Source organism: Pseudophryne corroboree, chromosome 1 (genome assembly GCF_028390025.1).
Source record: "Pseudophryne corroboree isolate aPseCor3 chromosome 1, aPseCor3.hap2, whole genome shotgun sequence".
Lineage (NCBI taxonomy): Eukaryota > Metazoa > Chordata > Amphibia > Anura > Myobatrachidae > Pseudophryne > Pseudophryne corroboree.
The window spans coordinates 1182551020-1182568099 of NC_086444.1; the positions used below are offsets into that span (position 1 = coordinate 1182551020).

The window sequence follows — 17080 nt, forward strand, 5'->3', positions numbered from 1 at the left end:
ATGTGACAGTGTACAGCAGGGACAGCATGTGGCTGACCACGGGTTCTGTGTCAGATAATATAGAGCAGGAGGCCATAGGTAGCCCGGCGTAATGTGACAGTGTACAGTAAGGACAGTATGTGGCCGACCACGGGTTCTGTGTCAGATAATATAGAGCAGGAGGCCGCAGGTAGCCCGGAGTAATGTGACAGTGTACAGCAGGGACAGCATGTGGCTGACCACGGGTTCTGTGTCAGATAATATAGAGCAGGAGGCCATAGGTAGCCCGGCGTAATGTGACAGTGTACAGTAAGGACAGTATGTGGCCGACCACGGGTTCTGTGTCAGATAATATAGAGCAGGAGGCCGCAGGTAGCCCGGAGTAATGTGACAGTATACAGAAGAGATAGCATGTGGCTGACCACGGGTTCTGTGTCAGATAATATAGAGCAGGAGGCCGCAGGTAGCCCGGAGTAATGTGACAGTGTACAGTAGGGATAGCATGTGGCTGACCACGGGTTCTGTGTCAGATAATATAGAGCAGGAGGCCGCAGGTAGCCCGGAGTAATGTGACAGTGTACAGCAGGGATAGCATGTGGCTGACCACGGGTTCTGTGTCAGATAATATAGAGCAGGAGGCCGCAGATAGCCCGGAGTAATGTGACAGTGTACAGTAGGGATAACATGTGGCCAGCCACGGGTTCTGTGTCAGATAATATAGAGCAGGAGGCCGCAGGTAGACACAGTAATATGACAGTGTACAGTAGGGATAGCATGTGGCTGACCACGGGTTCTGTGTCAGATAATATAGAGCAGGAGGACGCAGGTAGCCCGGAGTAATGTGACAGTGTATAGCAGGGATAGCATGTGGCTGACCACGGGTTCTGTGTCAGATAATATAGAGCAGGAGGCCGCAGGTAGACATAGTAATGTGACAGTGTACAGTAGGGATAGCATGTGGCTGACCACGGGTTCTGTGTCAGATAATATAGAGCAGGAGGCCGCAGGTAGCCCGGAGTAATGTGACAGTATACAGAAGAGATAGCATGTGGCTGACCACGGGTTCTGTGTCAGATAATATAGAGCAGGAGGCCGCAGGTAGCCCGGAGTAATGTGACAGTGTACAGTAGGGATAGCATGTGGCTGACCACGGGTTCTGTGTCAGATAATATAGAGCAGGAGGCCGCAGGTAGCCCGGAGTAATGTGACAGTGTACAGCAGGGATAGCATGTGGCTGACCACGGGTTCTGTGTCAGATAATATAGAGCAGGAGGCCGCAGATAGCCCGGAGTAATGTGACAGTGTACAGTAGGGATAACATGTGGCCAGCCACGGGTTCTGTGTCAGATAATATAGAGCAGGAGGCCGCAGGTAGACACAGTAATATGACAGTGTACAGTAGGGATAGCATGTGGCTGACCACGGGTTCTGTGTCAGATAATATAGAGCAGGAGGACGCAGGTAGCCCGGAGTAATGTGACAGTGTATAGCAGGGATAGCATGTGGCTGACCACGGGTTCTGTGTCAGATAATATAGAGCAGGAGGCCGCAGATAGCCCGTGTAATGTGACAGTGTACAGTAGGGATAACATGTGGCCAGCCACGGGTTCTGTGTCAGATAATATAGAGCAGGAGGCCGCAGGTAGACACAGTAATATGACAGTGTACAGTAGGGATAGCATGCGGCTGACCACGGGTTCTGTGTCAGATAATATAGAGCTGGAGGCCGTAGGTAGCCTGGAGTAATGTGACAGTGTACAGCAGGGACAGCATGTGGCTGACCACGGGTTCTGTGTCAGATAATATAGAGCAGAAGGCCGCAGGTAGCCCGGCGTATTGTGACAGTGTACAGTAAGGACAGTATGTGGCCGACCACGGGTTCTGTGTCAGATAATATAGAGCAGGAGGCCGCAGGTAGCCCGGAGTAATGTGACAGTATACAGAAGAGATAGCATGTGGCTGACCACGGGTTCTGTGTCAGATAATATAGAGCAGGAGGCCGCAGGTAGCCCGGAGTAATGTGACAGTGTACAGTAGGGACAGCATGTGGCTGACCACGGGTTCTGTGTCAGACAATATAGAGCAGGAGGCCATAGGTAGCCCGGCGTAATGTGACAGTGTACAGTAAGGACAGTATGTGGCTGACCACGGGTTCTGTGTCAGATAATATAGAGCAGGAGGCCGCAGGTAGCCCGGAGTAAAGTGACAGTATACAGAAGAGATAGCATGTGGCTGACCACGGGTTCTGTGTCAGATAATATAGAGCAGGAGGCCGCAGGTAGCCCGGAGTAATGTGACAGTGTACAGTAGGGACAGCATGTGGCTGACCACGGGTTCTGTGTCAGACAATATAGAGCAGGAGGCCATAGGTAGCCCGGCGTAATGTGACAGTGTACAGTAAGGACAGTATGTGGCTGACCACGGGTTCTGTGTCAGATAATATAGAGCAGGAGGCCATAGGTAGCCCGGAGTAATGTGACAGTATACAGAAGGGATAGCATGTGGCTGACCACGGGTTCTGTGTCAGATAATATAGAGCAGGAGGCCGCAGGTAGCCTGGAGTAATGTGACAGTGTACAGAAGGGATAGCATGTGGCTGACCACGGGTTCTGTGTCAGATAATACAGAGAAGGAGGCCGCAGGTAGCCTGGAGTAATGTGACAGTATACAGCAGGGATAGCATGTGGCCGACCACCGTTCTGTGTTAGATAATATAGAGCAGGAGGCCGCAGGTAGCCAGGAGTAATGTGACAGTGTACAGCAGGGATAGCATGTGGCTGACCACGGGTTCTGTGTCAGATAATACAGAGAAGGAGGCCGCAGGTAGCTCGGAGTAATGTGACAGTGTACAGTAAGGACAGTATGTGGCCGACCACGGGTTCTGTGTCAGATAATATAGAGCAGGAGGCCGCAGGTAGCCCGGAGTAATGTGACAGTATACAGAAGAGATAGCATGTGGCTGACCACGGGTTCTGTGTCAGATAATATAGAGCAGGAGGCCGCAGGTAGCCCGGAGTAATGTGACAGTATACAGCAGGGATAGCATGTGGCCGACCATGGGTTCTGTGTTAGATAATATAGAGCAGGAGGCCGCAGGTAGCCCGGAGTAATGTGACAGCATATAGCAGGGATAGTATGTGGCTGACCACGGGTTCTGTGTCAGATAATATAGAGCAGGAGGCCGCAGGTATCCCGGAGTAATGTGACAGTGTACAGAAGGGATAGCATGTGGCTGACCACGGGTTCTGTGTCAGATAATATAGAGCAGGAGGCCGCAGGTAGCCCGGAGCAATGTGACAGTGTACAGCAGGGATAGCATGTGGCCAGCCACGGGTTCTGTGTCAGATAATATAGAGCAGGAGGCCGCAGGTAGCCCGGAGTAATGTGACAGTGTACAGAAGGGATAGCATGTGGCTGACCACGGGTTCTGTGTCAGATAATACAGAGCAGGAGGCTGCAGGTAGCCCGGAGTAATGTGACAGTGTACAGCAGGGATAGCATGTGGCTGACCACGGGTTCTGTCAGATAATATACAGCAGAAGGCCGCAGGTAGCCCGGAGCAATATGACAGTGTACAGAAGGGATAGCATGTGGCTGACCACGGGTTCTGTGTCAGATAATATACAGCAGGAGGCCGCAGGTAGCCTGGAGCAATGTGACAGTGTACAGTAGGGACAGCATGTGGCTGACCACGGGTTCTGTGTCAGATAATATAGAGCAGGAGGCCATAGGTAGCCCGGCGTAATGTGACAGTGTACAGTAAGGACAGTATGTGGCCGACCACGGGTTCTGTGTCAGATAATATAGAGCAGGAGGCCGCAGGTGGCCCGGAGTAATGTGACAGTATACAGAAGGGATAGCATGTGGCTGACCACGGGTTCTGTGTCAGATAATATAGAGCAGGAGGCCGCAGGTAGCCTGGAGTAATGTGACAGTGTACAGTAGGGATAGCATGTGGCTGACCACGGGTTCTGTGTCAGATAATATAGAGCAGGAGGCCGCAGGTAGCCCGGAGTAATGTGACAGTGTACAGAAGGGATAGCATGTGGCTGACCACGGGTTCTGTGTCAGATAATACAGAGAAGGAGGCAGCAGGTAGCCTGGAGTAATGTGACACTATACAGCAGGGATAGCATGTGGCTGACCACGGGTTCTGTGTTAGATAATATAGAGCAGGAGGCCGCAGGTAGCCTGGAGTAATGTGACAGTATACAGCAGGGATAGCATGTGGCTGACCACGGGTTCTGTGTCAGATAATACAGAGCAGGAGGCCGCAGGTAGCTCGGAGAAATGTGACAGTATACAGAAGGGATATCATGTGGCTTGCCACGGGTTCTGTGTCAGATAATATAGAGCAGGAGGCCGCAGGTAGCCCGGAGTAATGTGACAGTGTACAGTAGGGATAGCATGTGGCCGACCACGGGTTCTGTGTTAGATAATATAGAGCAGGAGGCCGCAGGTAGCCCGGAGCAATGTGACAGCATACAGCAGGGATAGTGTGTGACTGACCACGGGTTCTGTGTCAGATAATACAGAGCAGGAGGCCGCAGGTATCCCGGAGTAATGTGACAGTGTACAGTAGGGGATAGCATGTGACTGACCACGGGTTCTGTGTCAGATAATATAGAGCAGGAGGCCACAGGTAGCCTGGAGTAATGTGACAGTGTACAGAAGGGATAGCATGTGGCCCACCACGGGTTCTGTGTCAGATAATATAGAGCAGGAGGCCGCAGGTAGCCCGGAGTAATGTGACAGTGTACAGCAGGGATAGCATGTGGCTGACCACGGGTTCTGTGTCAGATAATATAGAGCAGGAGGCCGCAGGTAGCCCGGAGCAATGTGATAGTGTACAGCAGGGATAGCATGTGGCTGACCACGGGTTCTGTCAGATAATATACAGCAGGAGGCCGCAGGTAGCCCGGAGCAATGTGACAGTGTACAGCAGGGATAGCATGTGGCCAGCCACGGGTTCTGTGTCAGATAATATAGAGCAGGAGGCCGCAGGTAGCCCGGAGCAATGTGACAGTGTACAGCAGGGATAGCATGTGGCTGACCACGGGTTCTGTCAGATAATATACAGCAGGAGGCCGCAGGTAGCCCGGAGCAATGTGACAGTGTACAGTAGGGATAGCATGTGGCTGACCACGGGTTCTGTCAGATAATATACAGCAGGAGGCCGCAGGTAGCCCGGAGCAATGTGACAGTGTACAGTAGGGATAGCATGTGACTGACCACGGGTTCTGTGTCAGATAATATACAGCAGGAGGCCGCAGGTAGCCTGGAGCAATGTGACAGTGTACAGTAGGGACAGCATGTGGCTGACCACGGGTTCTGTGTCAGATAATATAGAGCAGGAGGCCATAGGTAGCCCGGCGTAATGTGACAGTGTACAGTAAGGACAGTATGTGGCTGACCACGGGTTCTGTGTCAGATAATATAGAGCAGGAGGCCGCAGGTGGCCCGGAGTAATGTGACAGTATACAGAAGGGATAGCATGTGGCTTGCCACGGGTTCTGTGTCAGATAATATACAGCAGGAGGCCGCAGGTAGCTCGGAGAAATGTGACAGTATACAGAAGGGATATCATGTGGCTTGCCACGGGTTCTGTGTCAGATAATATACAGCAGGAGGCCGCAGGTAGCCCGGAGTAATGTGACAGTGTACAGAACGGATAGCATGTGGCTGACCACGGGTTCTGTGTCAGATAATATAGAGCAGGAGGCCACAGGTAGCCCGGAGTAATGTGACAGTGTACAGTAAGGACAGTATGTGGCTGACCACGGGTTCTGTGTCAGATAATATAGAGCAGGAGGCCGCAGGTGGCCCGGAGTAATGTGACAGTATACAGCAGGGATAGCATGTGGCTGACCACGGGTTCTGTGTCAGATAATACAGAGCAGGAGGCCGCAGGTAGCTCGGAGAAATGTGACAGTATACAGAAGGGATATCATGTGGCTTGCCACGGGTTCTGTGTCAGATAATACAGAGCAGGAGGCCGCAGGTAGCCCGGAGTAATGTGACAGTGTACAGTAGGGATAGCATGTGGCTGACCACGGGTTCTGTGTCAGATAATATAGAGCAGGAGGCCACAGGTAGCCTGGAGTAATGTGACAGTGTACAGAACGGATAGCATGTGGCTGGCCACGGGTTCTGTGTCAGATAATATTGAGCAGGAGGCCGCAGGTAGCCCGGAGCAATGTGACAGTGTACAGTAGGGATAGCATGTCGGCCGGTTTAGGATGTTGTCAAAATACCGTCAGTGTGAAGACCGATAGCAAGATCTCAACTGGGCAGAATCCCTACACATCCCGGAGGTAAGAACCAGGGTTGGAGTTAGACTGCGGGGGAGGGGGAGGTTAAGGTAAGAATGCAGAGCGGGTATGGTTAGGGTAAGGCTGTGGGATGGGGAAGTTAGGTTGCAGGAGGGGGAAGTTAGGCTGCGAGAGGGGTGGGTTAGGAGGATTATGAGTAGGGATCCCGACTGCCAATGTTTTGTACCCAACCCGGCCAACCACAGATTTTTTTAAATGTCAAAAAAATCTTCTGTTAGTACATGTGTAATTTAGACCATGAAAACCAACATCGATGTTGATCTATGTTTATTATTTTTCCTTACACTTCTTTAGTAAAATTCCCTTTTAAAAAAAAAATCTAATTTTTGCGCTGCATATTCTCCATTTTCCGGGCTCCTATATGTTATCAGAGCCAGTCTAATGGTACTCTGCATACATCATAGGAAATACGCGCTCAGAATTGTGCGCCGGGCGGGTCTCTCCAAGTCCAGCTCTGTAACCACAATGGGCAAACAGTTTGTGCGTTCCCATGGGCCCGAGTGTGCAGTAACCGGTCAGGAATAACACATAATAGACGTATAGCGCCGTTATTTCTGTTTCTGTCTCGTACATGGAATTACACAAAAGAGACCCTGGCGGCGTCCTGAGCTGTGGTCTCTACCAGTCCAACCAGCTCGTGTCTCCGCAGAGATTAATGGAGTGGGGGAAAGCCCACAGAATCCCCTCACATAGTCCATCAAACCCCCCAAACTGTATTTATGACTTGTTCCAATAAAACAAACACAAATTAGGCTCTTGCATGTGGAAATCATACACTGGAAATCACATCCACATCTCAATTACAGTAATTTATAGCTTCCTCATTAAGAGCGAACGCTCCAGCCCTTAAATCGTTCCCAGGTAAACTAAGGAATCTGGGCGATCATTTAGTGGAATACAGGAATTAACAGATGTGCCGATTCCAGCTGTCGTTACCTCAACTCGTAGGATATCATCAGAGGATATGTCCTCCACCTTCTGCTCCGCGTGTTCCACCAGCTTGGTCTGCAGCTCCAGGAGGACTCTTCCCCGATAGGCCACCCCTTCGCCCTGCAGCAGAAAGTACAGGTGGTTTCAGAAGGAAAGTATGGGACGGTAATGGGGGAGCTGGCTGCAGGTCATGAACTGACAGCAGAGGGATGAACTGACTGACAGCAGAGAATTGTGGACAGGTCAGATGAAATGTGGGGCAAGTACTGCCCAGCAGTAACCAACATTCAAATTTGGCGAATGGCAGTGACAGACAGAACAGTAGCTCTTCACGGGATATTTGTAAACGCTACATGTGATTGGCTGATAAAAGTGTACAGTATTAGATAACTGGGCACTAGCCGATTTCAGTGGAAGGATAGATAGATAGATAGATAGATAGATAGATAGATAGATAGATAGATAGATAGATAGATAGATAGATAGACATACAAATATATATATAGTATCGGTAGAACAGCGGCACTCAAGCAGGCTTGTTGAGAGTTAAAACAATTTCTTTATTTGTCCAACGCCGTTTCGGGGACAAACACAACCCCCTGTCATTGCCCCCCCTCCCCCCCGCCGCTGGGTCACTCGTCAGCCGTGTCCGCCGTCGGGCAGCTCGGCGGCAGATCTTTAAATGTGTAGGTCCCTTTACCTGCTTGATTAATTTCAGAGCAGTTCCCCTCTCCAGCCTGGGACAGCTGAAAGCATGTAATTAATCAACCAGAGCAGCTGTGAACTGGTGATATTGCCCACAGCAACCAATCAGATTCTAGCAGTTATCTTCTAGAAGCAGCAAGATAAGTAGAATTTGATTGGTTGCTATGAGCAACATCACCAGTTCTAAAAAAAACTCCCACCGTAGTAAATTTACCTCAGTGTGTGCTTCCACTACACAGCTTCTTAATCACAATACATATACACATGCATACACCCACAGATATTATAAAACACATACATACATACATACATACATACACACACACACACACATACATAAACATACATACATACACATAAACAAACAAACGTAAATAAAACAAATGTCTATCCAGGGATCTTAGCATTTCTACTGTATATTGCATGGCGAAGCCAGGGCCTGACAACCGTTTGATGCACCTAGTGGACTCCTGTCATGACAGGCAGCTAATTATCCAATAACCGTCATGACAAACCCCGCCCCCACACCAGGAGCTGGTATTTTCTTTCATGTTAGTCCCTGCCCCACATTACTATAACGTTATACTACAGCAATCTCCATACCAGTCCCCACCTAAGGACGCACAGACTGGCAATGTGATTTGGTCCAGCACACGTGATGCTATAGATGCATTCGTAGTTTCGTACACTCGAAAACCATTGATCCAGACTCCAAAATGGCTCTCTCCAATCCCACACCGTATTGCGGTCACAGATTATTTGATTAAAAAATAAGGGTAATATGCTCAAAGGAAGCACACCTAGAGGATATGTGTACATTCACCCAAATACAGAGTTATATGTACCTCAAGATGTGACCCTATCTGTGTATTATCTCTTACACCCTGCTCTGCATATAGCACAGTGCCGTCCACTGACTGGAAACTGACCCACGAGTGAACGCACAGTATAAAGTGTAGATATGATCTATACGCATAAGATTCTGCATCGCCCATACTTGCGTTTGAACCATTTTCTGAGCTACACCGTGAAAATTCACGCAAAAAAACACTTAACAAATGAGAGTACATTCAACGCTGCATCAGCACCTTGTTGTCTATGGCACAATCCGTATCTACGTGAGTGGATATATCCATCTGTAATCTGTGCCTGTTACCTAGGAGACTGCCCACTTCTCGCTCAGTTTCAGATTTCTACATGGAATCTCAGTGAGGCAGGATAGGGGCGCTCCACCCTGACAAAGCATTTTTTCTTATCAAAAGTATAAAAAATTGCACATATAATTTAGCTAATTAATAAACAGATAATAATAGGTTTACTGGCACTTTAAACAGTAACTGCTGTCACATAAGTGAAAGATGCCGCCGAAAGTGGTACGATTTCCCTGTTATCACGTGGTAGATAGTTAGATTTATGGGGCAGCTTCTTACCTTGCCCATATTCAGCTCCTCGTAGGGGTCAGGGAACCCAGTAAACTCTCTCGGGCTTCCATACAAATTCATGTAACAAGGCCCAAAGGTTGGAAGGAACCCCAGACTATCGTCCACTAAGGAAAGGAAACAAGGCATCAATTTCTCATCCACAATGACCACTAGAACCAGCTGATCCAGAGGCCTGAGTTCTGCACTCCTCTCTTGCCCTACTTATTCCCAACTAATGTCTACATAAGGACGTCAGCCGGAACGTAGCGCCCTCTGCGGTTCTTGTTCTCTTGCTGTCCTATAAACACCCTGTAAATGTACCTCATACATACAAACGTAATATTATATGTAAACACGAGTTCTCAAAACTGATCTTCAGAGTTCTGAGTGGCACAACTACAAGACATGTGACCATGAAAGACTGCCACGTTATATTTACTTTCTTAAACATATAAATGGCTACCTACAGTAGTTGTTCTAAATTTTGACGTACTATCACCTACCTCTGCAGGTATGGGGACACCTGTAGCTCCAAAGCTGCTGAGAATTTGCAAGTGCCAGCATGCCCAGTCAGAGAACCTTTGTTATGGGTAGGACATGCTGGAACTTATAGTTCTACAACAATTAGCAAATCGCAGTTGCCTGTGTATATGCGATATGATATATGCAATCGCAATAGAGATCCAGTGATTGTTACAGTGCCTTTAATGGGACCTGGGTTTACAAAAAAACAAAGACTATGGGGGAGATTTATTAAAGCTCGGAGAGAGATAAAGTAGAGCGATATAAAGTAATAACCAATCAGCTCCTAACTGCCATGTTACAGGCTGTGTATGAGAAATCCCAGAAGCTGATTAGTTGGTACTTTATCTCTCTCCAATGTTTGCTACATCTCCTGCTATGTGAACTACAATTTAGGACTACATAAAGAGCAATGGTTGTGTGAGGGTGGTGGCATAATATTGGGATGAAACACAGTGGGGGGCAGGACTTGTGTCTTTGTAGAAGAGTCTTGTCACAGACGGTGTGGTTTAATTTGAAGGAAACTTGCACCCCTTTTCCACTGCCTTCAAAGCCCCAGGTTTTTACATATGAACGTGCATCAACCACGGTTTTTGGTCAGTGGAAACGACTCTTAAAAAAAACAAAAACTTGGGTCCAGTTACCCGGGTTGGACATAGGTAAGACCCGGGTAAAGGGGTAGTGTAAACGGGTAACCCGGTCATGTGACCCAGAAACCATTTTAAGCATGGCGAAAAATGGTCAAAAATGAAAAGATCCAAACGGCGTCTGTGGACAGCGGTCACCGGGGCGGGAGAGATTACATCCTCCCCGTATGGTCCAGACCATTCCCGCTTCATACAGGGAGGCTGTAATCTCTGCCCTCGCCGGTACCACAATAAGGTGAATGTTCTACAATGGGCAATTCAAAATCCAGATCTAAATACAACAAAAATGCTGTGGAACTACTGGAAAATTGCAGCACTCAAGTGTCACAAGCCCACCTGAACAGCCTGGAGCAAATCTGGACGGAAGAATGCGCAAACATCACTCCCGCACAGTGTGCAAATATGATAGAAACCCAGCGTGCACGCCTGCAGACCCGCTAGTGATCTACGTCTGTTCGCTCGAGTGGCCAATATATCTGCCAGTGTGTACCCAGCTTAAGAGACCCGACATAAATCTTCAGAGGTCCCAGCAAAAGCGGTGGATCAATGAGTGGACAAGTCCGATGGACTTCCTCTAGTAATGGTAGAAGAGCCTGAGCTCATGTGAATGGAGATTCTAGAAGGCAGCGCGGTCAGGTGTCCTCTTAGAAAGAAGTAAAGTGCGTGCTCACAATAATTATTGGTGGCAGAACATTAATAATTACTAAATCAGTTCATCATCTATCAGGTTATAGCCAAGAAAACACATAAACCACATATGGTCGTCCTCAGTGGTTCTCCAAAATTCTAAAGCTCTGAAGTCCACTTCCTTCTGCTCCACAAACTCACCCCAGAGAAACACCCCAATATCTAACAATGATCACACTCACAGTAATGCCGCAGCTGAAACTGGACAATTGGGCCCGAAATACTTTGTCACACTGTAATCAGCCGCAAACATGATTCTCCAACACAAAAGGGTCGATAACGTTAAGTAATCCAAGCTTTCCTGCAAGAACTGTAGCAGATACTAAATAAGACACCAGGCGGCAGATGTACTTGGGGAGTAGACAGAGAAGTACCAGCCAATCAGCTCCTCACTGCCATGTTATAAGCAGTGTTTGAAAAATGACAGTTAGGAGCTGATTGGTTGGTACATCATCTATCTCCACTTTAACTCTACCCAAGGCTTAGTACATCTGCCCCTAGAGCTTTAAAAATGTGTTTACAAAAAAATATTAATGCTCAGTGTTCTCAGACTGTCCAGAGAAGCATAGAATCTTCCGATACACTGATCTCAGAAGTGCACGAGGCACAGGTTCCCATCATTACCTATTAGCTGCACCTTCAACGTACAGTGCTGATATACAATGCAAGGCTAGCTCACCCCAACGCCCAGCATCCAAGCTGCTAAGTGGTTGTCGCTATGTCACTTAGGGGTCTATTTACTAAGCTTTGGATGGAGATAAAGTGGATGGAATTAAAGTACCAGCCAATCAGCTCCTAACTTCCATTTTTCAAACACAGCCTGTAACATGACAGTTAGGAGCTGATTGGCTGGTACTTTATATCCGTCCAAGGCTTAGTAAATAGACCCCTTAGACATGAACATCCCATCATGTGTGATGGTGAATATTGGCGGTAATTCCAAGTTGATCGTTATATCTGCCTCCCCTGCAGTGCACATGGTTTTGCCCAACTGCTAAAAAATTTCCTGCTGCGATCAACTTGGAATTACCCCCATTGTCATTTATTCTAAACTTCAATTAACTGCTGAGGATCTTACTGGTCACAATCTATGGAACATTTTAATGGACGTACAATTAAACACCAATGATGACAGCGTTCCCGTGGTCTCATCTGAAGCACAAAGAAACAGCGATTGGTTAGAAATGAGATAACACTGACTGAGAGTCTCATAAATCAGCAACTTCATGTAGAATTTAAGATCACTTAGGACCTAATTCAGAGCCGGGCGCAGGCCTAAACCGCCACCGGAGGAAATGAAAGTGCATTCAGTTGCCTATTACGCGCTGGCTGCAAACGTGAGACGTGGCCAACTTCACACAGGCAGCCAATGAGCCTCTTTACACATGCAGGCGCGGCAGGAATGCGCAGGGGGCGTGATGCTCAGCATGCAATTTACGCATATTACAGCAAGTGTCAGAAACTGTGGGTAATGAGGACCCGAGTTGCCGGAAGCCGGTGAGAGGCAAATCAGACAAGACAGTGGCCCTCATTCCGAGTTGATCGCTAACTGCCGTTGTTCGCAGCACAGAGATCAGGCTAAAGATCGGCATTTCTGTGCATACGTACGGGCCGCAGTACGCACGCGCCAAGTACTTTCACACAAAACTATGCAGTTTTACACAAGGTCGAGCAACGCTTTTCTGTCGCTCTGTTGATCGGTGAGTGATTGACAGGAAGTGGGTGTTTCTGGGTGGTAACTGACCGTTTTCCGGGAGTGTGCTAAAAAACGCAGGCGTGTCAGGCAAAAACGCAGGCGTGCCTGGGAAAACGGGGGAGTGGCTGGCCGAACGCAGGGAGTATTTGTGACGTCAAAGCAGGAACTAAACGGACCGAGGTGATCGCAATCTAGGAGTAGGTTTGGAGCTGCTCAGAAACAGCATGACATTTTTTTCGAGCAGTTCTGCTAACCTTTCATTCGCACTTCTGCTAAGCTAAGATGCACTCCCAGAGGCGGTGGCTTAGCGTGTGCACTCGGAATGAGGGCCATTATTCAATTTCACACTAATAAATATATCAGCATCCCAAGCTGGTAGTACACAGGTGGAGATCAGTGGACGGTCACCTTGCTATACGGCGGCACTTATACCGCATTTGCCTAAATGGGTGTGTCTTAGACACAGTTGCAGAGCCGGACATAGCCCACAGCTCTCATCATTACCAGCTCACGACGTGCACAAGGGCTGGAGTGCTCACAAGTCATATCCCCCCCAAAATGCTCGTTAGCAACTTTCAGTTGGCCAATTTAGGCGCAATTTGAATCAATGCCCCCTTACTGTGCTTAGTCGCTTCTACATGCACACTTCCCGCCCTTACCCCTTATCCCAGACGCGAAGGTTCCAGGCAGAAAAAAGCCGCAACTCTGAATGAGGCCCTTAATGTTAGAAGAGTGATCACATGCTGTATCACTGTACATGGAAGCAATCAGTCACAATGAATAACATGCAGCACACAGTACAGGTATTAGCAGCTGGAGAAGGTGGGGGGAGTGTGTCACTGGTCACAGCCTCTGGCATATATTCACAGACCTGTCACTCCGAGCAGTCTGACCCTAATCGCCAACCCAACAGAATGCAGGGCGTGGAGGGCGGCAAAGGTGTTATAGGGAATTATTCAATATTCTAAGGTTTTTCTGGAATGGGACAGGACGGGAGGAAGAGTGAGGACAGGTGATGCAGGTGAATATATGTGACGAGCGGTGAGTAATGACGACACCCTGAATACAGACACAGCCAGACCACCCACGTGCAGCATGCCAGAGTTATCACTGAATGTGAGAGCCTTGCTGTAAGCTACACAGCAAGCTGAGAAAGGCCCTATACAGCCTACTACCATTATTTCTCCAATTCTCCCTACATACACTATAGTCACTCAGGTGTTCCGTAAGTACAGGACTCAGCATACACCAACAGCAGGGTGGTAAGGAATGCTGGAATCTGTAGTTCCACAGCTTGTCTCTCTTTGAAACCTCTGTTGTACAGTCTCCTATATCTAAACAGTAGAATGTGCACTAATCGCTGTCATCTTACCACAATTACTGGAAGTACTTCTATCACTGAGAGTCCCATCAGTGACAGCTTATTACACAAATTGTAAGGGATCTTGTAGTGGTTTCTGTTTAATCACTAACCACATACACTCACCAAATACAAATACAATGCAAACGTTTCAGTATAAATACACATAGATGTATCTCCTACCATCACTCATCAGACAGATAGATCAACTGCCATCACTCATCAGCAGGATGTATATACCACTATCACTCATCAGCAGGACGTATATACCGCCATCACTCACCAGCAGGACGAATCTCCCGCCATCACTCATCAGCAGGATGTATATACCACTATCACTCATCAGCAGGATGTATATACCACTATCACTCATCAGCAGGACGTATATACCACCATCACTCACCAGCAGGACGTACAGTATATACCACCATCACTCACCAGCAGGACGTATATACCGCCATCACGCACCAGCAGGATATATCTCCCGCCATCACTCACCAGCAGGACGTATATACCGCCATCACGCACCAGCAGGATATATCTCCCGCCATCACTCATCAGCAGGACGTATATACTGCCATCACTCACCATCAGGATGTATATACCGCCATCACTCATCAGCAGGACATATATACCACTATCACTCATCAGCAGGACGTATATACCGCCATCACTCATCAGTAGGATGTATCTCCCGCCATCACTCATCAGCAGGACGTATATACCGCCATCACTCACCATCAGGATGTATATACTGCCATCATTCACCAGCAGGACGTATATACCGCCATCACTCACCAGCAGGACGTATATACCGCCATCACGCACCAGCAGGACGTATATACCACTATCACTCATCAGCAGGACGTATATACTGCCACCACTCATCCGCAGAACGTATATCCCGCCATCACTCATCAGAAGAACATATCTCCCGCCATCACTCATCAGCAGAATGTATATCCTGCCACCACTAATCCGCAGAACGTATATCCCGCCATCACTGACCAGAAGAACATATCTCTGGCCATGACTCATCAGCAGGAAGTATCTCCACCATCATTCATCAGCAGAATGTATCTCCCTGCATTGAGTACTATAATTATACAGAACAGAAATACTTAGGGTACATGAAAAGAGACATTTCAGTTAAAGACATTCTTTTAGATCTGTTTGTTATCCATAACTATTTCTTCTTTATTGTGTTTATTAGTGTATCAGGCATTTTGTAATGCAGTTTTTTAAAATCTGTAGAAAAAAAACTGACGCACAAGAAATGTCATTACTCATAGTGAGAACAGCATGAAAACACAAGGGAACACGGGGGGAATATTGGTTGGGTAATGCTGAGTTGATCGCAGCAGGATTTTTGTTAGCAGTTGGCCAAAACCATGTGCACTGCAGGCGGGGCAGATATAACATGTGCAGAGAGAGTTAGATTTGGGTGGGGTGACTTCAATCTGAAATCTAAATTGCAGTGTAAAAATAAAGCAGCCACTATTTACCCTGCACAGAAACAAAATAACCCACCCAAATCTAACTCTCTCTGCACATGTTATATCTGCCACACCTGCAGTGCACATGGGCCCTCATTCCGAGTTGTTCTCTGGCTAGCTGCTTTTAGCAGCATTGCACACGCTAAGCCGCCGCCCTCTGGGAGTGTATCTTAGCATAGCAGAATTTCAAACGCTTGATTAGCAGAATTGCGAATAGACAGTTCTTAGCAGTTTCTGAGTAGCTCGAGACTTACTCGGCATCTGCGATCAGTTCAGTCAGTTTCGTTCCTGGTTTGACGTCACACACACACCCAGCGTTCGCCCAGACACTCCCCCGTTTCTTCAGACACTCCCGCGTTTTTCCCAGAAACGGCAGCGTTTTTACGCACACACCCATAAAACGGCCAGTTTCCGCCCAGAAACACCCACTTCCTGTCAATCACACTCCGCTCACCAGAACGAAGAAATTTCTTCATAAAGCCATGAGTAAAATACCAAACTTCTTAGCAAATTTACTTGGCGCAGACGCACTGCGAACATTGCGCATGCGCATTAGCGACTACTCGCTCCGTTGCGGGGAAAAAATAACGAGCGAACAACTCGGAATGAGGGTCATGGTTTTGCCCAACTGCTAACAAAAATCCTGCTGCGATCAACTCAGAATTACCCCCACTGTCACTACTCTGTGCGGATTACCCGCTAAACTCCTCTCTGTCACCCTGATGTACAGCACTTCTCTAGGCCGGATTCAGTTGCTGTGGCTGCTGCTTACATAGAGGCAGCAGTGATAGCACTAACATGGTAATGCAGCAGGGGGCGTCATACCCCCTGCTGCATTACTGATCTGAGCCGCATCCTCATTGGATCATGTGCGACACCACTGGCCGTAGCTACAACAGGAAATGTCCGTCCTCCCAGAGATCCAGGCCGCAACCTTCCTCCACAACGGTGATGATGAAGCGGTATCACACCCTATCACTGTCAGTCTAATGCCGCACTGCATCCCCCGTCACAGGGGGTCATTCTGACCCGATTGCACGGTGCAGTTTATCGCAGCGGTGCGATCGGGTCAGCACTGCGCCGGTGCCGCAGCATGCCAGACGGCCGAAGGCCGTCGTTGCCTAGCAATCACCTCCACCTGATTGACAGTCAGAGGCGGTCGCTGGGTGGGAGGAGGTTGGACCACGGCCTTAAGCCGCCATTTAGGGGGCATGGTCCGGCCAACGCAGACGTGGCTGGACCGATGGGTGGGTGGGGGGGGGGGGGGGTGATGTCGCACGCAGTCGCTGCGACCCGGGCAGCGAA

At 48.4% G+C, this 17080-nt stretch overlaps 1 protein-coding gene across 5 annotated transcripts in view; it reads right to left on the reverse strand.

Moving 5' to 3' along the window:
- The window catches only part of DYSF (dysferlin), a 515016-nt gene that overhangs the window by 290044 nt on the left and 207892 nt on the right, over nucleotides 1–17080 (reverse strand). For 4 of the 5 annotated variants that reach the window (XM_063925290.1, XM_063925288.1, XM_063925278.1 and 1 more), the window contains exons 17-19: nucleotides 12337–12375; nucleotides 9377–9492; nucleotides 7248–7361 (exon numbers count right to left, since the gene is read on the reverse strand). In XM_063925290.1, the coding sequence (XP_063781360.1) occupies nucleotides 7248–7361; nucleotides 9377–9492; nucleotides 12337–12375 (269 nt within the window). The remainder of the gene's footprint in view (nucleotides 1–7247; nucleotides 7362–9376; nucleotides 9493–12336; nucleotides 12376–17080) is intronic. The other variant, XM_063925289.1, reaches the window with a different exon arrangement.